We start from the raw sequence: 26,525 nt of genomic DNA, 5'->3' as shown, positions 1-26,525 counted from the left end.
TATATGGCCTGCTGCTCAGTTTTCACTGGACTTTGTGCCTGTTGATGCAGTGACACTTAATCTTTTCACCTTTCTCCCCTCTCCCACCCTGCCCCACTGTACTCAGTGCTACAACCGATTTATAAGTTTGGATTTAAACGGGGCAGCAATGCACATACTGTAGACTTCACTGGGTTATGGAAGGTCTGAAGAGGGGAGTTTTCACAGTGCTTAAAAATAAATGCTAAAAATGCTGGATTTGGGCTGTGGAAAACTTGTAGCAGTTTCTGACTGATGTTGCTGAAGAACTTGCAGTCTAGGGCAAGGAGAGCGCGGGTGCTCGCTGTGCCTTGCAGTTCGTCTTATTTTGTAACTTAATCTCATTGTGCGTAATCACAAGCTCTTTAAATACAATGAAAATGTTTGACATTTAGCAGCCGTGGGGATTAAAGCAGTGGTAGCACTGATGTCACCGTTTGCTCAGTCTAAATATTCAGAGTGCCAGGCTTCTCACTGGAACAGCCTGGCGGTTTTTTAGAATTCTTTCAATAATGAGCATTGTTTAGTAGAAATCAGCTGTGCAGAAATTAATGGCTCAGAAAGCTGTTTTTATTGCTCTTAGTCTGTAGTGAGAACATCAAGTTCCCGGCTTTCACGCATAAACAGGATTTCACTTCACAAGACTTGACTGTGCTTCTCCCTCCCCTGCCTGCTGTAGAGTTCAGTTTTATGCAGTCTGCATTATAATAAACTCTAAGCTACAGGTGTTTTCTCTTAAATTTGTAAGATTAGAAGCTAGAATGACCTTACTAATAATACCTTTGTGTGAGTAATTTTTTGGGGGATATTAAGGTGATAGTATTCAGCTTTAGCCCAACCTTCAGTGTGTTTTCAGAGGAATGCTTCTGTTATGAGATTCTTCTAAGAGGTGGTTACATTATTCCCTGAAGATGATCCTCCTTCTCCTTTGCAGTAATGAAGTGCAGATTCTGCAACTGTACAGTCTTGAGCTCATAGGCGTGCTGGCTTTGGAAATCCTGGAAGATCCAGAGCCTCCAAAGTACTGCATAAAGGAAGGATTTTTTTAGCAGATGAGATATATGAAATGAAGGATAGAGAGGTGGCAGCGTGAGCAGAAGTATTTGCTAATGGAGATGTGGCACAAGATGTGGTTAAGAGAAACCTCAGGACTGGGAAATGAACGTTCTTCACGTTTTATGCAAAGAAATTCCCACTATTGGGTGCAACTGTGGTGCATAAGGCATTGTAAGAGTCATGTTAGTTTATGGACTAGGAAGGCTGGAGGTAATTAGAGGAAGTAGGGCTTGACAGGAAACAAGTTTCAATTTAACCAGATTTAAATCTCTGGTGGAGACAGTAACTGCTGGTAGAATTGGAACTGAATGAAATGGTTCAGGAGCAAGTGCACAGCTGGGTGTAAGAATCACTGACATGATGGTGTCACTTAAAGGTGTGAAAATCCATGCAATTCAATAAAATTTTAGGAAAATGTTGTCAGGTGTGATGTGCTGATCCTCTAGGAAGGTCAAAAATACTCCTCGGAGATGCTGGGAATGTGAGGGAAAAGAAAATTTTGGAAGAGGAATTCTTTAGCAGATATGGGTAGTACTTGAAAGAAGCAGATGGGAGGTCCCAGCAATATGCAGTAGAAGGAGAGACCTCAGTAACTGTTCTGAAGAAAAAAAAAAATTACATGTTCAGGCATGCCTAAACAGGCAGGAAAAGATGAAGCAAAAGTAGAAGACATTTACTGTCTTGAAATCAGCCTTGGGCAGAGTTTGCAGGTAAAATCTAATAATAAGTTTTGAGAGAGAAGGTGTGCAGACAGGGAGAGAGTTGGGTAAGTTCAGAGATCATGTCCAGGATATTTAGGTGTTATCTTTGAGGATAATACTTTGGAATAAAGTTGTTACAGAAAGAAACTAGAGTCTGCTTTCAGCAATGCTAATGCATGGCCTATGGTAAAAAACTTTGTGTCTGATCAGTGCTACCTCCTCTTCTGTCACAGGAGACATAGTATATATTTAAGAGTAAATACATGCCTGGTCTTAATGTTACTTTTTATGCTTATTAAAAGTTACTTTTAGTAGCAGGCTGGTTTTAATCATTATAAATATAGACAGTGACCTATTTGCAAAGATTGTTCTGTCTTTCATCCTCTTTAGTAATTGACTATTGCATAAACTGTGAAGCACTAAAGGGGATTATCACTAGGATGACTGTTTTGCTTTGATTAATTCTGAATAGTAAAGATCTTAAAGGGCTCTTCCTGTCTTACCTTTGCAATTTCTGTGGGATTGCTGTAACTTTTTAGTCAAGAAAACAAAATATTTTGTGTTTCTGTAGCTGTCAGAACAGATCTTCTGGAGATATTGGCATTCTTGGCTTTGTCACTTAGTTTAAGGACTGGTGGCAAATGATTAGTTAGACTGCCTTGCTGGTCAAATATTAAAACCTCTAAAATAAATGGCTATCACTGTTTTGTGAGGCCCAGAATTAGTTTGCTTCAATGATAGGAAATTTCATGCTGTTTTTTTTTCTTCATTCACTTGTTCAAGGGATAAATAATTTGACAGTATCAAGGAAGCATACAAGAACTTTTTTCTTAATAAAACTGAGCATATTTGCAGATTCATAGTGTCATATATAATGTAATATTTTGAATTATGCTTTGAGTACTGTCCTTTAATCTCTTAACTCCCTAAAATCAGTATTTGTTATTCTAATGGTGTTAAATGCTGAAATAAGACTATTATAATGAGGTGAAGAATAACTTTCAATGACAAGGAACTAAAAGCTTTATAGTTTGAGTTTTATAAAACATTAATTTAATTTTTTTTTTTTTGTAATTACAGTAACTGCTGCCAGAACTTTGTAAACAGCTTGAAATGTTTGCTAAGTTACATCAGTAACTCAAAGGTTCTAGGCAGATGACATTAAGGAATACTTTTCCTGGCTGGCTTTGTGTGTCTTTGTTGTTGTTGTGGTTTTTTTTTCCTACCTAGTGTCAACAGATCTGGATAGTTTCACTTTACAGTGGTGCTGTTTGTGATCAGCTTGGTCTTAGTATTTTTAATATGTAAGTCAGGTAGCAGATAGTTGTCCCTCTCAGTCTGAGTGAGTAATTCTGAATTTAGATGCCCTAAAATGAGAAGCCACCGTGTCCCACGAACACTGCCCACAGCCCATATCCCATATACCCCTCTGAACGTCCCTGCTGCAAATCAGATTGACCTTCTTTTAAAAAAGCCCAACAAACACTGTGTCAGGCAGTTGTCAAAAAATCGTGAACTGTGAGACAGGTTGGTTTTAGTTGTTCTAATGCTGGTGTTCGAATGCTCAGCTGAGTAAGGTACAGATCTACTTGTTACATGCAGTTTCGTGTTGAGCTTTCAGAATTGAAACAAACATCTAGAGCACGATTAAAATTCTGCAAGTGCCAACACAGTCTTTTGACTTTTCACCCCTATTTACCTTAATTTCATGAAGAAAATGATAAAGTGGAACTTCCAAGACTTCAACTTACATGAATAAACTTCTGCCTTTCATCCTGCTAGAATTACTTACCAGCTCAGATGAAGCTCAAACTGCACTGCCTAAGGAATAAGGGTCATAATATGGAATTGATTTTTCTCTTTTTATCTAGAAAATGTAATTTCAAGTGAGCAATATGAATCTTGGTGCCTGCTGTCCCACCTGCCTTTTCTTTTGAATTAGTGCAAAGTGCCAGCCTCAGCAGGATGAGGACAGAATCTTTACAGACGGTGGAGTAAACGCTTAAACAGAGAAGTGGCCCTAGGAAAAGGAATGGGTGTTTTGCCTCGCTGCTTTCTAAATTGAAAGCAGCTGGAGATACTGGGGACTTGCTTGTTCTCCCTTGGCAGTGCTTCTGTCATTTTAAGTTGGGAACCTCCAGACATAGAAAAGACTTTGTAGTAGATAAAACTCTGTTTGAGGCTGTTTGAGAATATTGGATCATATCTTGCTCTTGCACATAACTCTGGATATGAACAACTGCATTTGGTATGTCTTTACCTAGTTGTGATCTAGGCAGTTGTTTAATATTGCAGTGCTTGCCTATGGAACAAATGTGCTGTTATTCTGTAGAATCCTAAAGAAAGTGTCATTTGTTTCACAGCAGCATGACAAAACGGTGGGGAACGTATGACTCGGTAGAACAAAATACAGAACACTTTTTTCCTTTTTTTTAGACAGCTCTCTGGAATAATAGACATTAGTGCTTAAAAAAAAAAAAGAAAGTAAAATCTATGCATATCTAGTATCCAGACAGCTGATATTTCTCTGACATACCTGCCAGGTATGTTTGATTTAAAACTGATTGAGAGAAATGGGTTTTGTCTTTATGTGGAGTTTGTTCTAATAAGAACAATACTTTTGGCCAAAGCAGTCTTTTAGGATAGTATGAACTGAAGATTTTCAGATCACTTTTGCGATGGTGAGTAACTGGACAACGTACTGTTAAATTACATGGATCAATTTTGAATTCAGCCTATCTTAATATGGCTTCTGAGCTAGCTCTTGGGAAAGACAGTAGATTTCTAGTGGATTTTAGTTCTATTGTAGTAGATTCTTTTATGAAAGTGCTAGGCTAGTGCAGAGAAGCAATCAAATAAGCATGGAGAATGTCAGTAGTAGGAAATGGAGCAAAACAGAAACGCAGCATGCTAATTCAATGGTATTTCTGAATTCTAAATAGCATGCAGTTGCCAACTTCTCTCATCTTGAAAAGGAGATAATGGTGCTGAAAATAGTGTAGAAGGGGTGAAGAGTAGGAATAGTTCTGTGAAGGCTTCATAAAAACCTTCTCTGATAGTCAGTACACATTTAGTGCTGCATACAGAGGACTCTGGATTTTTAAATTGTTAATGTGCTTATTGTTGCTGAAGTGGCTGAGAGATTGTTGAGAACTAAAGCAACCTTAATTTTGGTATTTTTTCCTTTCAGCGGTTTTTATCTGCTTGTCTTGTCTTTGTAAATTCTTTTGACAGAGATTTGGACCTTGTGTACAATGATGCTGTGAAGGCTGGCATAGGTGTTTGGAGTCTATAATTTAATTCGTTCTAGTTCTCTATCTGATAAAAGTTTTGTAAATGAAAGCTAGAAGTTGAAGAGCTGTCTGAGTTAAGGTTATTGCTTATGCTGAGTTTTGATGTTACATTATCTGTCTTCAACTTCTGTTTGTAATCAAAATCATGATTAGAAACTTACTGGCTCCTGTTTTGAATCTGAAATTATATATTACATTTTGAATTTAATTAACATAATTTTAATTGTTCCCTTTTTTAATGGTTTACCTAGGGCTTCTGGATGATCTTCAGATTATCTAGTTAAATTAAGCAACTTCCCTGTGTTTTGTTGAAACACAGTGCTGAAGAGCAGAGTTTTATGTATGATTTCTGGACATGTCTAGTGTACACAGTTGCCATCTTTTTGCTTTTTGTGGATTATTGTTCAGTTGAGTCACTTTGCTGCTCTAGTCACCACCTGAAGTAAATACAAATATTTACTTCAGTACAGCAGTGAGATGGTGGTGCTGGCCTATGCAGTGTTGTGATGAGCATGTTCATTGCCCTTTATTGCAACTTGAGCAGTCACAGTCTAGTGCAAAGTCAGCAAATCTGATGGACTGACTTTTTAGTGTCATTGATGTGATGGGACACACATGCAACAAATATGCTTATGTAAAGACATACTGTAATAAAATGTTGTGTCTGATAAAACCAAAAGTACAGTTAACAAACTTTCTACACTCTCAACTGCTTGTTCAACTTATCTAGGAGTATTGTATACACTTTTCTTTTCCAGAGGCCTTGAAAGATTGCCAGGATATTGTCTAGAAATTATTCATGCTACGACAGAAACTCTATAGTATTGCACTTAGCCATTGTTTATCTTTAGAAGAAGTTTTATCCTGCCTTAAAGTGTTGTAACACTAAATATGAGGTTCTTGAGCAACTTTGATTTGACTGCTTTTCCTGTTGAAATTGAATAAAGGTACTTTCCCTCTGCCACTGATGATCTATCAACATGCTTGGCACTATCCATATCAATTCTTGGTTCTCTACATCCAACTGAAAAAGCTAATAGATATTAACATGTCATGTCATAATATGTCATGCATAGCTGCATTGTGCTTTAGGCATAGGGAACTATGTATGTGCATGTGTATATATGTATATACATATATTCTCTACATACAATTATATATATGAGATACAAAAAAATCAGGGGTTGTTGTTCTGTTTCTTGATAGCACTTTGATCTTGAGATGCACATCATACAGTGTGGCTACCAACTTTAAGCTCCTTCACGAAAACCCCATGAGATGTGCTCATCATTTTTCTTTTCTGTCCTCCAAGTAAGTCCATTTGTCCTAGCTGTGACTTTTTTCTTATCATTCCTTCCAGGTGCTGCACTCTAATTTTCAGTGGCATTTTCACGCTACCCTGAGGCTCTGTACTTTCCATACTGCATGTAATGTGTTACTCCTTCGTGCTCACGCCCCCGGGCTTTGCCCAGAGGACTGCATCGCCTCCACAGCCAGGCTCTGTGGCTGCCTTGCTTTAGGCAGGGAGCTGAATACTGAGCGCTTCAGAAGAGACAGTGTAGCCCTGCCCGTGGCCCAGTGGTCACACAGCATTGTCCTCCTGACCCTTTGCTCATCTCTCATTCCCTCGCTGAGCTCATCTGCTCGCGCTTGTGCCGGTGGCAGCTCCTAAACCATCGCCCAGTGCAGCCTTCTCAGTAACAAGCTACAGCCTTCAGCTCCACTTGCTTTCCTTCCTCTTGCCTTTGCCAACCTGAAGGTCATGTGACTGCCTGAGAAGACACAACATACAGGATGAGGGAAGTAAAACTTTAGATACTTTTTCCTGTTATTTTTTCGTCCTTCAATCTCAGAGACACCTGTCTCTGTTTCCCAAGGTTGAGAGCACTTAGCACTTAGTTCCTATAGCAGGTTGTGGGTTGTGATGCATCAAGGTGTAAGTTTTAAGTTTTGTTTACTTTTCAGTTAATTATATATATAAAAACTACATGTGCTTGGGCTTGGGTTTTTGGTTTGGGGTTTTTTTCCTTCAGTTCTTTCATGGAAAAACAGAAAAACCCAAATCCCAAGTGCTGAGGTAAAGATCTAGCTCTAAACTCTTTTATTATTTTCTTCTTATGTAAATCTTCTTATGTAAAGCCTCAGCAGATTGTGTCCAAACTTAAGGTGTGATGATACCCTGTACAGCATTTGTGGGGACTGTAAGACAGTGCTTTCTAGCTGCTGCAGGTCTTTGGTATGCTATTTATTAAAACAACTGAAGAGAACGCTGTGGGGTAAGATAATACTACACTGACAAATTCTTTCTTTGCAGTTGATTTTCTGAGGAAAGTTTTTGACTGTAGTGTGAAGGGATACATTTAAATTCTGTGCCTAGAGGTGGTCTCAGGAATTCCATATGCTTATCCTGCTCTCACATCATCTTCTCACAGTGCCTTCTTACTCTCTGTCCAGAAACTGCTGCTTTGCTTCTCAAAGTATTATGTTAAACAGCGATTTGAGTGCCAAGCCAGGCCTCTGTGTTGTCCTTGGTATGGCTGGATCTGGGCTTGAGTACAGCCTCAAACTGTAAAGTAAATAAAATTCCACAAATACTAAGTCTTTTTGTATCTTCTTAACTGTCATCTGAAACAAAAATTGCTGGTTTAATGTCTAATTTCATTGAGGTAAAGTGGTAGTTGCAGACTTACTTTGTTTTAACATCTTTTTTAATGTTGAAACATGAAATAAAGTGACAGAGGGATACTTATTTACTCTGGATACTGAACTGCAGAAATAGCTGTTCTTAAAAATGAAAGACATTCTTGCTAGTGTAAGGAAAATAAAGGGGAAGAAAAAGTGCAGAAATGCATGGCTGAGTGTTTCATGCTTTCTGCTCTAAAACTGGGTGCCAACAAACTGTCTGCAAGTAGAGAGAAACAGACTAAGAAATACAGTCAAAGAACAAATACTTTTTTTAGTTGTTGTAGGGGGGAAAAAGAGATGAAACCTGGTTGAGATTCCCATAACAATTTTATTGCTTGCTTAGTTCTGCTGCAAGCAGTACGAATAGCCTATGGCTGAGTATTTCTGGGGTTATGAGATGTCTTCAAATGTACAACTGTGTACTTACTTGCCTTCGGCATTTAAAAAAGCCCTCAAAAGTGATCTTCAAATATCTCTAACTTCTTGAAGTTACGCACAGTGGGTTGGATGTATTTCTAAAAATATTCATCCTACTATTTGGTATACTTTTGCAAAACAGGATCCTACTGTTAGAAGTGGAGTTATTGTAGCCTATTTTAGCTCAGTTAAAAGTTGAAAATTAAAAAATATCTTAGAAGCAATATCTTAGAAGCACCATGGTATAATTATGTACAGGCTTTTCTTTATGTGGTCTTAAATAGCTACTAAGGAAAATATTCCTGCTTTGCTCAAAATTTGAAGCACCTCTTATATAAATATATAAATATGATGTATATAAATATGCCAGCTGCTGACACTTACTTTGTTCACTGTATTATGTTTTTTAAGGCATAATTTTGAACTGAAATCTTGATTTAGTGTTCTTTGTATGTCTTCTCTGGCATGAGACTTAGCTTTCTACTTTATCCTTCATTAACAGACAAAAATGTTATACATGATGTAATAGTAGATCTTCTTTGTCCTAAGTCATTAAAATACATGAGTTCGAGGTGGTTCAAGCAGCCCTAACAGAACTTGAAGGTTTTGCTTGTGTGCTGGAGCATATATATTGTGGAGACAATGTCTTGTGAATTTAGAAGGACTTGTGACATTTCGTCTTAATTCTTTATATCTCTCTCCCCTCCAGTATAAGTGATAGATGCTAATATATGTGGGATTTTTATGGTTTATTTAGAAACTTCAACATGCAAACTAAACAGCTGATGTAGGTATATGTACTGGAGGTGACAATACGTAAAGAGCCTGTTAAAAGCCCAACTTGTAAAGGGAATTTAATTTTTAAATATTTGTCCAGTGGAGCTGTGAACTTCATTTCCATAAGTGCCAAAATCAGAAGTAATTCTTTTTCCTGGTCAGGGGAGTTTTCAATACAAAACACATGTGAAGTATTGGAAAAACAAGAAGTACTCATTTTAATGTCAGGCATGTTTTCCATCTATTGCTTTTTGCCTTAAGGTTTGATTGCTTCAGGCAGGCCGGTGAATGTCCCATTCCAACGTACTGGGAGACAGTGAGGATATCAAAGAAATGCAGTGTCCTAAAATATGAAAGACTCCTTTGAAAATGAAATTGTAATCTCTAAGTTGTTATACAGTGACTGTCTTGCACCTTGTACAAAATCCTGCTGTCTGTCACAGAACCCACTAATTATATTCAGTGTTACACAGTAAACATGTGAGAGGATACTGGATCTGAATGCAGATTTAATAAAGGATAATCTAGTACAGGGACTGGTGGTCTTTAAAGACAGGAAGGTTTAATGTGTTGAAAGCTGCCAGATGTAAATGAGTTTTGACTTTAAAATAATGAAATTTTAGATATCTATTTTAATAATGAGCTAAATGAATAAGTGGTAGTATGTCATCTAATTTTAATTTAACAATTTAAAAGATTACTTGTTAACTGAAATTATGTTTACGCATGTTAAAAATGATGAATAGTGTGTGAAAATGTCTTTTTTATCATCTGTAATCTTTACTGTTTCTTGAGGGAAGATTTATGTGGAGAAAGAAGCTTATGAAAACAAGCTGCCAAAACCATCAATCATCTTCTTGGTCCAAATAATTTGCTGGGGGAATCTTCTCATAAGAGCATATTATACTAAGAATCTCATTAAGGGCATACTTTGTGACAAGTGACTTGTTTTTTTAATTGATATTTGTAACTTCTTGCTGCTACTAGATGCGTTTTGTCATGGTATGCCAACTAGTACGGCCAAAAGCTCTGTGCTGCCATGGCAAAAGGTGGCATAAAACTTCAGTTTCTGCTCAAAAGGGATGAATCCATATTCTAAAACGTGAAGTAGGTGTTCTTAGCGGAGCTTGGCTGTTTAACATCTCGCTGTGTTCCTCTGAGGGGATTGATGACTGCAAGGCTCATCTTGAAGCTTGAGGCTTCATTGTAGGTTTGTTACCATTGCTGCACTGTTGCTGTGCCAGATTGCTTGCCCGTCCTCTAATCCCCCATTTCAATGGCAATCTAAAAAGCACGGCTATAACACTTCCAGTAAGTGTTATTTAGAAGATACAGCTAATCACCCTCTCTACTCAATTGCTGCTCTTGTGAAGACAAAACCATTTGGAGTAATCTTAGCCTAAAGCCTATTCAGGTATTTAAATTTTCCCAATAGCTTTATGTTTTTAATATAACTGTTGTACTAGATGTGAGTGAACAGCAAAATCTTAACAGTCAACAGGAAGAATAAGCTCTATTAATTGACAGCTGTGCTGTAGAAAGCTCTCTGGGCAGTGCGCTGATCAGCTTTCAGCATTGTTACTCTACAGGCCCTCATGGGACCTGGAACTCGGAGCTCCTACAATGTCTGCAGTTGCCATAATACACCTTTTGAGGGGAACTCAAAGGCAATGTTGCTAGAAAACAGCATAGAAGTCAATGGCAAAATATTCTTGTATACAGTTATTTTAAATATATTTGTTTTTCTGTTGTTCTATTCATGGCAAATTAATTGTTTTTCCTGAAATAGAAATGCTTTAAATGTCACTTGTTTGTGATACTCTGTTTTAGCTAAATCATCAAACAAATACAACAGATATCTAAAGGTGTGTCATTTACTGATGACCATTGTAGAAAAATAACATGCCCTTTGCCCTAGTATATGTTTCTCTTGGAGATCCCCAGAAATTTCAGCTTCCATTCAACCTGTGTTTTCTGCAGATAAACAGCTGCTTTCTGTCAGCTTTCAAGAACAGCTTCATGTGCTCAACTTTACTATATGCTCTAGGGTAGAGATTTTTAAAACATATATGTCCTTAAAAGCATTTTTTTTTTCCAATAGCTTGGCAGATAGTGCTGCCATACTTTATTATACTTGTAGTTTCAATGAGAATGTTCTCTAAAGGCTGGTGGGTCCAGCTGATCCGCTGAATGCTGAGCACAGAATTATAATTCAGCAGCGTGGGGGAGGGCTGCAGTTGCAGTGGCGAGCACAGGGCACCACTGACTGCCTGTTGCTTAATCAGCATGAAACTATTAGCAAATTCTTGCTATCTCAGCTATAATGTTCTGCTAATAGGTCTACTTTACTGCATAGGACAGTCAAAAAAGCCTGGAATGTTTTAGTAATTTTGAGTAGCATAACATTCCTCTTAATGAAGTTTGACAGCATTTTCTGAACTCCCTCATGCTGTATAACGAGTACCATAAATGCATTCCTGTGTACTAAGTGCTGATAACTTATTTGTGTCTTTCCTAATGCAAGTCTTCTTACATGAAAGCTTTTGACATAATTTTAAATTCTAACGTTTTATATAAATTAGATTGCTGACAACAAAAGCATCTGTATAATTAGTTCATTTAAATGTACTCTCTAAATTTTGTCAAAAGTTTTACATTTGTCAGAAGACTCTGTAAGGCTTACTACAGTTAAAAAAAAGTCACAGAACTTGTTTATTTGAGGTTTTTAAATTTAGATTACCTTTCACCCCTAATATTTTAGAATGTGCTTTGTAATCTGGAGTACACTGCGCAGGGGATGTGTGTGGTGTGTGTGCTAGTGTGGCCTCTTTCACTGGGATCATCAGGAGTAAGTTTCAGAGAGGGTTGGTGCCAGGTATTCCAACCTGACTTTTCCTTTTGCCTCTCTGCCTTTTGTTTTAGGGGCAGTATTTTTTTTTTTATGGCAGTTTAATAACTTCTTCGTTTACTGATAAATCAGAATGGATCTTTGATATTTGGGGCTTGGGATGATTTTCAGTTTTAGCTGTCAGCAGTGAAAAATGGTGTTGCATGGCAGAAAGACAATTCAATTATGTCAGTCTATTTTGCTTTTAGTAAGTTGTGAATTTTTCTTTATAATCATGGGAAAAGTGGGAAGGGTCACTGTTTTCCTGCTTCCCAGCTTGGTACTGGGCAGTCTGCACAGACAGTCTGCATGATGGGCAGGGATGTGACAGAGATCTCAGCTTCCTATTTTTATTGCAGGGTCTGGTTTGCTTACAGCTGCTCTCACTCATTTCTCTCTTACATCTGAGAGTCTTATCTCATTCCTGGAGCCAGAATTCAAGAGGAGTTTTTACAGTCTTAATCCAGCACTGCTGCTCATAGTCAGAATGGCTCTAGCTTGACTACGGTGCCATCCCTGGGAAGACATAAAGATATGATCTTTATGATCAGTGCATCTTTAGCAGACCTTGTCTGGATTGATCTAACTGTGACAGCAGACCTTTGGAGACAGAATCTATTTCAAATATCAAAATACTTGACTCCCTCCCCACACACACCACCTCCTCTTTTCTGGCAGGCTGTACCTCTTTGTTTCAGCTCTTCATAACAAGTCTTTCATCCTCAGGACCTGCAAACAAGCAGGGGGATTTCTGTTAAACATTTAATTACAGTAGTTGTTGATACTTGTCTGAAGGAATGAAATCCACACAGAAAGCTGGAGTAAGACTTTTTTTGTGTGTCTGTGTCCCCTGTTACTTACACAGTTGGCTTCTACATCAAACACAGCGTTATATGTTCAATAGATAGTACCAAGCCTTTGAATTGTTTAGTCGTCCATGCAGCATAAGGGGCCATTGGAACGTGTTCTGACACCTGTTTTGTAACACATACCAGTGGACATAATGCAGTAATTTTCTGTGTGAAACCTGTAACTGTTATGTTTAAGAAAGACTGTTGAAGGAACAGAGATACTCAGATCTAGTTTTGGCTTTTGAGGGTGGATGGCTGTGCTAGGCTTTTGGGGGAATTGTTGAGGAGCCCATCCATTATTATTCTTTGAATACTGTGGCACACACCATTTCTCCTTCCCCCTCCCTTTTTTTTTACCTAAGTTTCTAGACCATTTCACACCCTGCCGTAGTCTCTTCCCAAATTCTTTTATTGAAGATATAATAGACATGCTGTATGTAGTATGCACTGATGCTGTTTTGTGGTTCTTTCTCAGTTATTGTAACATATAATCCACAGAATTTTTTTTATCCTAATGGCCACATAGAAATTATATTTGAACTTCAAAAATTACAACTAACTGCTTCTGAATAGATAAATATTGAATTTTAGATTGCACTGCAGTTACTCAGAAGTGCAAAGAAGTTAAGCAAAAGCCCCAAAGCCCAGTTCACTTAGTTTGCAAGACCCCTACTTTGTATTACAAAATGCAACTTGTTTCATCATTTGCTTATTTGCAACTTCTCAAGGAAGACAAGTGTCTTGAAAATTTCCTGTCAGTGCTGCAGCTTGTATAAGTGAACCAGGGGGAAATGACCACAGGTGCCAGTAAAACTGCTCTTCATTAAATGTGTGGTTTGCCAGCTCATAACAGTTTGGGATTATTTTTGCAAATTGTACCTGGAAATTAAGTTACCAGCTCCGATTCTGAGGGCTGTGAAGTGATAATTCACAGTCAAAGCACAAGCATTTCTAGTTGTCTGGCACATTTCAGGATATTGCTTTGGGTGACTTAAGTTCTGTGCTGGAAAGCTTCTTAGTATAGAGGTGATTTTACTGCCTTTGTGATCATCTCTGAAGACAGAAGTGGATTTGTCCACAGTTGAACTTTCTTGCTCTGAAAAAAAATGTATGTATTATTATAAAAAACGTATGTATTAATCCCACAAAGTATAGCACTGTGTATATTTTCTTTGTTTTGCATATTACTGATTTTTTTGGGGTTAACCACCTCAATGAACAGGACAGGAGCCACTAGGGGGTCAATGTGATTGAGAATGGTGGCATGTCCTTATTTTTTCTGAAATCTGAGAAGCTTAATTCTCCAAATTTCATCCCTCAGATTTGTGGGGATGTCTGAAATTGGAAGAATGAGTAGACCTGGTGGAAATTTCTTGCTTTATCCATGTCAGTTTTGCTACAGGTTGAAGAAAATTGTCCTCAGATTTTTTATTTTTGGGAAAGGTGCGTGAGGGGAGGGGAGAAAAATCTCCCCTTCCCTTACTGTTATGTTTTTATAACACTTCTGGGTTGTAACTTATTTTGAGTGTTGATATACCCTGGTGGTTTGCAGAGGAAAGGAGAATATAGCATCTTTTCTTGCTTAAATTGAGTTAAGATATTCCCACCATTCCTGACCCAGATTTTTCTACTAAAAATTAATGTCAGTAATATTTTTTTAATTTTTCAAGAAGGGACAGTAAGCACTCTGAGTAATGCACTGTTCCTATTTTTCTTGAAAATAAAAATTGACAGACGTAGCAGTGCAGCATGTAGTCCTTTGCCTCCGTATGTTTTCCATTCCATCTCATTTGATGACACTGTGGCAAAAGTATCCCTTTTCCTTCTGGTTCTGTAAGGTAATATATTAGATGCAAACTGATGAGCAGTTTTCTTTGCTTGTCCATGCAGACTGGTGGAAGCCCTTCAGCATTGCCAGAATTGGTGAGTGCCTCACTGGTAAGCACTCTCACTCTGTGCCACAGCTGAATTCCCTAGATGGGCTTATTTTGCCCATCAAAACCTTGGCTTGTGTTTCTTGAAATAGTCATAATGAGTAATGCTTATCATCAAGTTTTATCAGCCATTGGTGGTGTGTCAGCCATGTATGGTACCCTTTTTCTTGTGGCTGGAAGGAAGGGTTTGTGTGGCTGTGAAGAAAACGCTTTATTTTTTTAGTGCCTATGTAAAGTGTTGCATGTGCTAAATTTTGTGTTGAAATAGTTTTTCTCAAAATGCTAACAGAGTTCAGAGTTTTCATTCCAAGTGGGGGACTTAAGCTAGTAAGCAAAATTGTCTTTCTCTCTTCACCTTTCATCCTACTGCTGTGTTCAGTACTCTGAGGTGACAGGAAGAGCTGTCCTTGTTCATCTTAAGAATCTTTGTTATTCTCTGCATGAGTTCCTTGGGCTGCATGAGGCCTCTTTTGCTTCGGGTATGTTCTTTAATGCTCCAGTCGCTATGGTACCATATTGCTCGTCCTTACAGACTGTTAATTTTTCATAAGAAAAACCAAGGATTTAAACCCAACCTTTCTGTTGTCCATAGTTGTACAACAAATCAGCTTCTTACTATACACTTTTAATAGCTTCTCCATTTGTTTCTAACTTCAAATGTGAATGTGCTGCCTTTCAGGATTAAGGATACAAATGTGTGACATTGTGAAAGTAAGAAAAATAGAGAACAACCCATTGTGATTCTTTCTCACTGCACAGAGACAGGAGTAAGAATGCCAAAAGTGCTGTTGAAAGGTGTGAACTAAACTGCACTTAAACTTTCAAGGAAAGTTCCCTGTTTTCCTGATGAGGCTGTTGCAAAGTTTAATTCCTTGTTTGCTCTGTACCTTAGTATTTTTTTTTTTTCAATTTAGCCTTTTTTGCCCTGTCCCTTGGAGAAATAGACAATTCTTTACTTATTGTTTCTATAACTGATTCTGTTTTAGATACCTGAAGATAATTCCTTCTCTCAGCCACCTTTGGAATTTATTTATGCACCTAAATCTCCTTAAGAGCTGACAAAGACGTTCTGAAAGAGAAGGTCCTGTTCTCCTGTCACCTTAGTCAGTCAGACACTTCAAAGGTGTCACTGACTGACCTTGCAGTGACCTACAAATACCTAAGGAGTCTAAATATGTTTTTTTTTGGTTGTTTATGGGGGGTTTGTTTGTTTTGTTTTTAAAGTCTCAGTGGGGTTAATATATTGCTATTTCCCTTTCCTCTGTCAGTTTGCTGTAGGGTCACATTGGCATCACAGGGGCAGAGGGCAAGAGAGATGGGGCTGCTCCTTTTGATGGCCAGTGACCAGTAGACCAGCTTAGCTAGACATTAAAAACGTGTCAATAATCTTTTATTTTCTGAAATAGATAAAATTTGTGGTTTCTCTTGTTTACTAAACCTTGAGTTGTTGGCTGAGTCCACTGAACTATGTGCTTTATTAATCTGGTGACATGAACTGAATTAGCAAAAGCATTTGCTGAACTTCTGGTCCGGTATAAGCAGAAGTGTCAGTGTGGCTTCTGCCTTTCTGCACAAAAGAAATTCTTTGCTTGTGTGCATGGGTAGTTAGGGTAACTAACTCATTTAAAATGGCAAGTTACTTTTCTCTTGACTTCCCTTTCTACTAAGATGAGTAAACCAGTTTTTCCAAAAGGAAAAGGAGAAAAAAAGTTGTTTATTTTGGTTTTTTAATAGCAGGTATTCTGATGTGTTAAAAAGGATAGCTGTGATAAATTTGCCTGAAATTAAAAACATGGACTTTGTTTGTACAGACTTAAGAATATCCTGAGATTCTTATTTCCTTAACTCAAGTTTGTTTTATATTAGAGTATGAATACATTACTTGATGAACAGGTTTTATCATATTTTTTTTAGACTTTAAGTGTGTAATTTGATTTTTGGTTTGTAAAGGTGTAGAGTTAACGTGACAGCATATAAAATGTAGTTCTTCATATCACATATTTTGAAGTTGTATAGCCAGTCAGGATCCCTAGAACACACTCTTCAGGTGTTTTTCTCTGTTTCTAAATTGGGCAGTGTTGAAACTTGTTTCTCAGATTTTTAATATAATATTTACGGAAGTTAATGTGAATAGCTACAGCTACACTGGCTATTTTCTGGAGTTTGTTCCTGAGGGGGAAATTCTAATCAAGGAAATTACCCAATGGAGATTTGGGGTGCATGAGTAGTGTAGTACCTTGTGAATAGTAGTTGCAAGTAATAACTCAGGGAATGCTCAGAGAGGCAGATGTAGAGGGGGCAGTGAGGTAGAAAGTGGCTGGGTGTTCAGGAAAGGATGGAGTCTACCAGTTACACGACAGAATATATTACTTTTAATACATTAGTAAGGCAAACCAACAGATACCATTCCAGTATCTGGTTTGATAGTGTACCACAGTTGCTTCCTGTGCCAGCTAACTGTTCTTCACTGGGATTTGCCACCTTAATTCCATTATGTATTTCCAGTATCCCAGTAAGTTTGCTCATACTTTAGCATTGCTTGCACTGTTTGAATACCGGTGGTGTTTTGCAGCTGCATATGTTATTAAAAACTTCTAAGCACTGCAGTTCCTAAGCTCAAGGAGATATTTTGAAATTATTCTAACACCTAACAAAAGAATACTAGGATAACAAATGCTTGTAGAATTTGCTGCCACAAGCAACATTTAGTGAAGCAGAGTTTTACACAAGTGAAATTTGCTTTTACAGCAGAGTAAAAGGACAGCAGCTGTAAATTGTGTGGGAGTTCTGCATTTTCTTGTCAAGTGTTTGGAATTAAATACCCTTTCTAACAGAACACAGATTTGATGACTGCTCTATTTTAGAACGGTCTATTGAAAGTTGTTATTTTCTCTATTTTTGAAAAAAACCTTCAACTATATATTGTGAAAGTGAGCCATTAATATACACATATATAGTTTTAAAATTCTTTATGGCTCTGGCTTTTTCCTTCTCTTTCAAGTAGTAGAATATTACAATTTTTCTTCTACTGAACAACCTGCATGGTAGTAGTTAGACTTCATTCTGTTTCTCAAGTAGTTCTCAAACTGTCTTTTTAGGGTTTTGAGCTTGCTCAGTTGTACAACTTAAGTAACTTTTGAGTAACCTGGGAATTTTATCAGAGGTGATGTTTACTTTCCCATCTGTACTTTTCATGGGCTCCTGGCTTTACACTGCTTTGTGTAAGCACTGGGCCCTCAAAAGTACACTTAAAGGCTATGAGATCTGTACTTTTGAAAATGTAAAGTGTAGAAAAAATTGCTATTCAGTTTGAAGTGACTATAATGGAAACTTTCCCACAACCTTTAAGCTATTATGAGTTCAAATAACAGCATTCTACACTCCCTTCTCACAGTAATATTTTGTAGGAGCTAATGTTTTAGATATGCTGTGGTCCTACATGGAGACAACATAGAAGTATTCCATGAAGATGTTAGTAATCTGTCTTTAAAAATACTTTGACATCTCTGAGGCAAATGAGATGTACGTTAAAGCAGTTAAAACAGTAAATGGCTTGATAAGCGAGGGCTCCTCACTACTTCTGAAACTTTAAGAGATTATTCTGCTGTAACAGTTCTAGAACAACTGAAGAGCATGCTGTGCTCTTGTGATACTTCTTGTCTGAAAAGCAGTATCTATTGGCATATTACAGGACAACTTCCCAATGGAGAAAGAAAGCAAGCTAGGCTTTTATGTTTTCTTAGTGTACTGTCTTAGTTTTTATAGCAAATTATCCCTGAGAGGCATCAGAAATTATTCCCAACAGCTTTATTCTTCACAAATCTGCACTCAAACATGTACTACAGGTTTCACAGAGCTGAAGAGTTCTCAGCAGTTGAACTAAAACGCAGAATAAACTTGTTGTTTCTGCTGGTGTTGTTGAAACATCCTTATTAGAGAACCAACTTGAAATGAACTTCCATGAAAGTGGAGGAAAAATAAATGTGTAAATCTCCTTCTGCATGGCACATCCAGATTCAAGATGCTGACTAAATTTCTGAATTAGATTTCAGGTACTACATTATGTGTGTTGAAAGTATCAGTGTTTTATCCGGTGAAGTGGACAGGGTGAAAAAGGAGGGAAGGAAGTTTGCTGTCTGACTTTTCAACATTGTTAAATTTGGCCACTCTTTCCAAATCAGGGTAAGCTTGCTGTGTAAGCATGTATGACGTAAAGTGTTTCATATGGTATTGAAATTTTCTACTATAGGAAAAGCAGCTTTGTCTATATCCTTGGACAAAAGCTTTTTCATGGAAGGGAGAAGCTAGATTGTGCAAGTGGCAAAGTACAAGTACGGTAAACACTGTCATCTTTGTGCATGTTTTACAAAGGATCCCATTGTAAGGTCTTATTTCCGTTTTTTAAAATATTTGACATCACTGTTGCAATCCTTCAATATACTTTCTTCTATTGCTATAAATTTCCTAAGTTCCTATGTAATAGTTTGCTCATGCAGTGAACGACTGCAGACATGTGAATGGGAAATCTGCACAGCATGCAGGAAAAAAGGTTTTCCATCAACTTTGTTTGATCGGTCACTTACAATGAATGACCTGGGAGTGGTCCCTGGTACTCTGAGGCTCAGCCAAGTGCTTCCTCCTGTGGCAGGCTGTGTGGTACCAGAGAGCCCTCCTGCTGCTGCAGCCAGTTTCCATTTCTGTTCCCAAGTACTTGTAAATGTGCCAGAAGCAGCCACCTCTTGGCTTTTTGTGCTGCAGGATTTTGTAGTACAATTAAATAAATTACTGTCTTGACTAGTATGAAAATAAGTCACTTCTTTTGGACTACTGAGGGAAGGGAATGTATTTAGTTTGAGAGGCTTTTTGCTATGCATTTAGATACTGATAAAGCCTTACAGTAGCACTAGAAAAAGATTTTATATTTTTGTCAACCTTGTTGTGTTTTTTTTTTGTGTGTGTGTCTTATGAGAGAGCTAAAACAGAAGGGAACTCAAATGGCTGAAATAACATAAGCACATTCTGGCAGACTCTCATGCCCTATGTACTAAGACTTTTTGTTTCATAATCTGGTTTCATAAACTAAAATATTAATAGAGGTATATATAAAAACTAATTGTATGCAGCTATTTCCAGTAATAGAAGGGAGTAATATCTCAGTCTATAATTCAGTGCAAGCAAAATGCAAAATTTACTGAAAGATAAAATTAGCAAAGGTGAATCAGATGCTTAATTGTTTCCAGGCTGATGGAAATTTACTGGCTAACCATTAAAAAAAATTACCTGGAGTCTATCTGCTTAGTTTTTAAATGGGACACTTAAAAAAATTAACTGTTGAATGGCCGTTATTAAGCAGATATATTTAATTACTTGTATGGGATTATTTTAGTTCTGTATTGTTTTATAATGTCATATTTTTGCTTACCACTTTATAATGGCAAATCAACTGAACACCACAATTTCAATGCTGTTAAATAACATTTGCATTACTAGAGCTTATTTGAAATTTATAATCAACTATTAACGGGCTTATATTTACTGTCATTGTTTTATGTGTTCCTTAGACTTACAGAGTGAATTATTCAGCTAAAGTTGGAGAAGGTTAGTGCATAAAAAATTGTTTGGGTTCCCATTTCAATTTGACTTGTTAAATTAGCTTGCTGTTGTCACTTCTGAGGCAGTAGAGGACTTGCTGAAAAATCTTCCTCATGGATTTTTGGGTATTACAATAAATGTTAAATATGCCTGTATCTGTTAGAAAGAAAATAGAGTCCAGAACATGTTTGTAAAAACATAAGCCAAGGGCAGAAAGAGGAAGGAGAAGATGAGCTAATTATTCCAGCTGAAGATGTCACTTTGTGAAAATGAAACTGTAGAGTTTTTGAGATTTCTTTTGTATCACTTCTGTTGAATAAAGCTGGTATTGAAGTCCCAGGGCTTCGTAAAAGGACAGCAGCAATTCCTTGGCAAGAAGCTCAGTTGTTGAGGGAACTCGGATGCTTCATTCCCTGGCTCGGGATGCTGAGGGATGTGCTGTTCTCCTTTCTTCAGCTTGCTGCTGTGAAGAGACAGTATTCCCTTGCTCTCCTTCAGTATAATGCTCTTCTTTCGAATGAGTATGGACAATCTGTTACTTGTAACTTCATAAAGAGTATTGACATTTAACTTTAAATAAACCAAAAGCATTTTCAGGTGCTGGTTAGGGAAGACATCTATGCTTCTCTTTTTCTCCCAGAACTGAAGACTTACCCTCCTTAAGGACACTGAACTTTTTTTTTTTTTAGTTTACTTTAATTTTGAATGCTTAAATAAATACTGCCATCTGAAAATACCATATACCTTATACCATTTGTATAAGGTAACATTAAAATTTAAGGTAACCTCTGTGAAGCTGATATGCATTTTGGTAACGAAAAGTACCTTTTGAAGAAGTATAGTAAGTTTGCTTTTCATTGCACTGAGTTCAGGTTTTCAGAGGCCTGATAGCATATCTGTGGCCTTTGTTGAAAATGTTGACTGTTCATTCATGAATGATTAACAGGTTGTTTTATTTAAAGGCACGTATCTGCTTCCTACTGCACCAGTAGAAAATCTGGGTTCTGAAAATGCTCTGTGTGCAGTCTCTGTTTGAAGAATGCTGTGTATTGATCCCAGAAACTTTGTCCTGCTTGCATGAAACTCTTTTACTTATCAATTTGCAAGGATTTAGTGCTAGCAGACTTTTCTGAGAGACTGAAGTTAAACGTGGCAGATTTCTATAGTATAATAATACAGGGCATTACTGAGCTCTGGGAGAGGTCCTTATGTTCTTGAAGTTGCCAGATTGCTTAATGGGGTGTACAATTTTCATTCATGTTGTAGTGTCATAGAAGTATTTCTGTTTTCTAATTTTTCTTTATCACTTTTCTAGCAAGAGTGCTTCACTGTTCTTAGCAGGAGAAAGCAACATGAAAAAGTCTGAAATCCATACCGAATAGCAAACGAATGTTGAAATGTTTGGAGTACAAGTCATTTTGTGTGTGCGTGCATGGGCACGTTGAAGGACGTGTTCTTGTGATTCTGATAGTGAGAAGACAAAGAATCTCTTTTGGCAGATTTAATTCCGTGTTTATGAGCATTCAGAGTTTGTTAGTGCAAAAAAGAACCTCGGGGGGGTGAAGTTCTAGCTGGAAGTCTTGCTTAGTGTTTAGCGTATATTTAAGTTTCCCTTAACTGCGTATGTCTGGTTTTGGGAAAACAGCCATGGGAGTGGTCAGAAAGTATTTTGATCTAGGTAATGCTTTGTCTATTTGGATTTATATATTGGCAGTGAGTAATGGTTTATGTAAATGAAAGGAATACAGTTAAATTAATCCACTTTTTGACTTGAAACTATTAAATGTTTTTGCAGAACACAGTCTTGAACTCAAAAAATGGTCATCTGAAAGGAAAGGGGGAGGTGATGCAGGGTCCTGGAGCTCTACAGGGACATCTACTGGGACCTGGCCCTCCAGGACTCCCTTCCCAGCTTGGGGAGGTGGGGGTGAGGGGGAGATTGACCTTCCTGCCAACACTGGCGTAGAAAGTACACTAAAGTTAATTTCAGAAAACTTTGAACTTTCTAAAAGTTATTTTTCTTATCAATAAATAAGAAATTCTTGACAAAATTGGCCTTGATAAGGTTGGGTGCTGTTGAACTGAGCGTAATTGTAGACACAACAACAAATCTCATCACATGGCTTGACGTATGAGGAAGTATTGTTGTGTGCTACGTGGTTATTTAAAATAGTTCCTGATAAAGTTGTATCTCTCAGAAATGTACTTATGAGCTAAGCTGTGTGTTGTTTTCAGATTGGTGGTTTTGCCTTTTTTTTTAAGTTCTTTACTGAAAGCAGTAACTTCCAAGGGACTTTGAAAAATCTTGCAATTCTCCCTTAAAAGTCTGTCAGAAGAGAGAACACTAGGTAATGAAAGTAGCTGGAGGATTGGCTGGCAGGACAGCTAGTTGTCTTGTTGCTTAGGACAAAAATTCTGGCTTTTCCTTGAAAATCAGGAGTTGGTATATTGAGTTTGGAAGCACTAAGCATTCGGAAGAAAATCCCTCATTACACTTTCATATCACGTTGCTGTTTTAAACATCACTAATATGCTGCTGGAGCCGTGTGGCAGTACACTGGCTGTGAGCTCCCAGTATTGGCTTAGCACATCCACGTCCTGCAGTTTCATCTGGAGTTGTGCTGGTTGTATTCCTATGTGCTACTTGAGAAAACGTTCCTAAAACTATACCAAGCATTCTGTGTCACAGCCTATATAGAAAACACTTTTATTAATACACAGAACTGTTCTTTTAATGATGGCACCTAATTAAAACAAAAAAAGCAGCTGGCAAATGTGGTCCAGACAGAAAGCCTTCTTATTGTCTTGTGTGGAAGAGGAATTTCAGGAGGAGGTGAGAGTTGTGGAAGCCACCAGCCTCCCACTGCAGCAACCAGGGTGCTTAGAGGTGCCACTTCCTTGAAACAGGGGAAGCAGCGGAAGGTTTGTGTGCTCTGTGGTGCAGATGTGTGGTGTCATTTCAATGACAAGCCCTGTGGTTGTGTGGCAGGATGATTTACATGGGAAATGCAGCTCTGCAGGCTATTGGGAAACCAAAGCAGGAACTGCAGTCTTGCATGAGGAGACATCTAGGTTTCTGCCCCAGCATCCTGGGAAATCGGGGATCATCCCTGAAGGATGATGCTTTGTTCGTAGTAGCACTCTTTATGCTGTCAGTGCTCTCAAGATCAACTCTACCAAAGGCAGCCATTCTACCCTCCTCACATTAAAAAAAAAAAAAAAAAAAAAAAAAAAAAGGCAGGCATGTGTGACCTGGATAGTAGAAAAATAGTCTTTTACTGTTCATCAAGTTTTTTAACAGATTTTTCCTTTGAATTAGGTAGAGGAGGGTACTAATTAGTTTTGGGTCTCTGATTTTGCCAGTGCTGCATTTTTTTTTTTATTTTTTTTTTTTATTTTTTTTTTTTTTTTTTTAGCACTTGTGGTTTGCCTTAAATGTATTGTACTTGCTATATCTAGTAAACTGTGTTTTCTCTTTTAGAGGCATGCAAAACAAGTCCATGCCCGTTATAATCTCATTAAGTTCCTCTCTAGCTGTTTCCCCCTTTGGTTGTGGATATTGCCCATATTTGGTTCTAGCTGTGGTGCAATCAGTTTATATCTGATTGTGTGGTATGATAAGCTGTCTTGCCTGAGCAAACCCTGATAATTTATGATTAGATGTGGCCTAGATTAGCATCTTATGATTTTAATGTTTAAAAGTACATTATTAAAGATCTTTTATAATGCAGTAGCAACAAGAGGCACAAGGACTTGCCTTACAGCAAAGCTTCTCAATTCAAACCAAGGGGATGGTATGAATTATATAGTTTCTTCCTTTAGAGTGCCTAAATAATGTACCCCAAAATATGGAGACGCTATTGCATTACCAGGAAACTCTTCAATTTGGTTTAATAATTATCTACTTTCATGATTTTATAATCACAGCTCTTGTGAAAACACATACTCTTGCATTCTGAGTTGCATGTTTGTATTATACTTTAAAAATTGAACATCTGAAACTTTGTTTCTCTCCTAAGCACCTTAGTGGCTTATTAAAGTACTCATGGTTTTAGAAAGTACTGTGGACTTCTAAGCATGATTTCTGCTGACTGTTATGTTATAAAATTATTTATTAATGAGAAATTGTCAATGTAGGTATTCGTTGTTCTGCTTTTGTGCATGTATATCAGGTGGGTAAGAATATCCACTTAATTTCTACAAGAAGAGAGCGGTAATCAAAACATTTGGTAGTGTTGCCTATAATATTTTTAAATAAACATCTGTTTGGAAAGGCATGCAGGTAAACTGTCCAGGTGTTTTTCAGAGTTTCTTAGTCACAACATTGCACTCATCTTTCCAGCTGAGCTTTCTGTTTAGATCGTGCTGAGAAAATAAAAGTGCTACTTTACATTCACAGTCATTGTATTAGCAGTGAGGAGGAAAGGTTGAGGAACAATCTTTGCCTAACAAGTGGCATTTCAGAAATGCTACGTTTTTGGTTTTTTTTTAACAAGATCACGTTATTTACGGTTTCTAAGCAATACCTGAACTGTAAAGCTGAAGTTTTCCAGCAAGGCAAGCATACAATTTTTTGATGATGACTCCAGTGTATTTCAAATCCACTTTAAGACATAATTATCAGCTGTCATCTGGAAAAATGCTGAGAAATTGGTTCAGCATTAAGTAAAGAGAGCTTGTGACATCTACCTTAGAATTAACAATCTAATGTTCTCCCACCCCAGCATCTTGTGGCTGTTCTTTGTGCTTTGGTACTTAACAACAAAAAGAGGAGTTTGTTGGTTTGTTTTGCTGCTGTATTCTGATTTGTAAGGGAGCATTCAAAAATTCATTTGCTCTTTAACAGTACATTTCTTCTCTCAATAGCCAACTACTCCACCAAGCCAAGGGAGGCCTGATTCACCAGTTTATGCTAATTTACAAGAACTGAAAATATCTCAGTCTGCACTTCCACCACTACCTACAAGTGCTCCGGTCCAAATAAATGGGGAATGGGAAACCCATAAAGATACGACAGGACGCTGTTATTACTACAACAGAGGATCACAGGAGCGAACCTGGAAACCTCCGCGGTGGGCCCGAGATGCAAGCATTAATAAAGGGGATTCCCAGAGCCATGCAGATCATGAGGTAGTTCCTTCTGAGATCACAAGCATTGAGATTGTAATGCATATGAATGCTCTTTTGTTGTGGAATTTGGTATCTCTGAGTTTCAAGCTAGCTGTCAAGGAGTGTCTTAGTTTCTCTTTTTTGTTATGTGTCTTGGTATGAAGTAGTCAACAGTTTCACTTCTCAGTTACTTTTGTGTACAAGAATGTGTACATGAACTGTGTACAAGAGTACTAAGTTGTAAAAATGCCTGTAAAAACAGCTCCTCAGCAGGTATTGCAGCTTTTGACTAGATTATCTTCAGACCATAAACATCTTTTTTAGATATATCAATGGATTTCTTTTCATTATATAAACATTTTGCTTTTGGGAAAGCTTTGCTACCAACCTTGCTTAAGAGAGTTGAAGCTTACTGTGAAGTTATTTGTGTTAAAAGATAATTTGGGATAATATTTGAGGTGTCAATTTATTCTGTGCAGCCAGTTGGTAGGGAAAGCCAGACAGTGATATCTGTTTATCTGAACTGCAGTGGTTCAGATTAAGCAAAAGAATAGTTGTGAGATGTATATTTCTATTTAAATATGCTTAAAATAGTGATCTTGTGTTCAAACAGTACTTAGGTTAACCAGTTTCCTGATTGAAAGAAAAAACAAATACTTCTCAAGAAATCTTCTACACACTTCACTTTTATATACCCTTTTCAAATATATATAGTTTAGGTGGATTTTTTCCTGGGCCAATGTATTTATATAAACTATATATAGCATATCTATATCCGAACTGTGGACTACTCAAAAGTTTTTGATTGCTGGAAGCCTGTCGTAGAAGTCTACCCCTGGAACAGTAGTAACAGAAACAGGAGAGAAAGAGAAAAAGGAAACCTTTCATTGCCTTTGGCGATGGTCTTCATAGTAGCCACGACATTTAAACAGCCAAATTCTCTTGCCACAGGCTAATGGCAGCAACAGGTAAACAGGTGAAATGTTGGTGTCTTTCCCTTTGACTTATCTGGTGATGGTCTATTAATTAATCACTGACTGTCCTTTTGCTGGATAAGATTCTGATTTTAATCTGGATAAGGTGATTACTTTTTTGAGTAGTAATTCTCCTTGTAGTAAGTGTAACTGGTGTTCTTGTTGCCGTCATTCTTCCTTCTTTTCATGGAAGGTCTTGTAAGAATTCTTTCTCCCTTCCCATCTGCAAGT

At 37.5% G+C, this 26,525-nt stretch overlaps 1 protein-coding gene across 14 annotated transcripts in view; it reads left to right on the top strand.

The window, feature by feature from the left end:
• Positions 1-26,525, top strand: part of ARHGAP12 (Rho GTPase activating protein 12) — a 76,101-nt gene that overhangs the window by 8,488 nt on the left and 41,088 nt on the right. For 12 of the 14 annotated variants that reach the window (XM_032692800.1, XM_032692791.1, XM_032692782.1 and 9 more), the window contains one exon: positions 25,078-25,341. The exons of 1 other annotated variant lie outside the window; for it this stretch is intronic. In XM_032692800.1, coding sequence (XP_032548691.1) covers positions 25,078-25,341 — 264 coding nt within the window. Of the gene's footprint in view, positions 1-6,847; positions 6,872-25,077; positions 25,342-26,525 lie in introns of those variants that run through there. One more of the 14 variants, XM_032692820.1, reaches the window with a different exon arrangement.

This window comes from Chiroxiphia lanceolata, chromosome 1 (assembly GCF_009829145.1).
Source record: "Chiroxiphia lanceolata isolate bChiLan1 chromosome 1, bChiLan1.pri, whole genome shotgun sequence".
Taxonomy (NCBI): Eukaryota; Metazoa; Chordata; class Aves; order Passeriformes; family Pipridae; genus Chiroxiphia; species Chiroxiphia lanceolata.
Note: the sequence above shows the minus strand (reverse complement) of the source record. Positions and strands in the feature narration are given on the sequence as shown.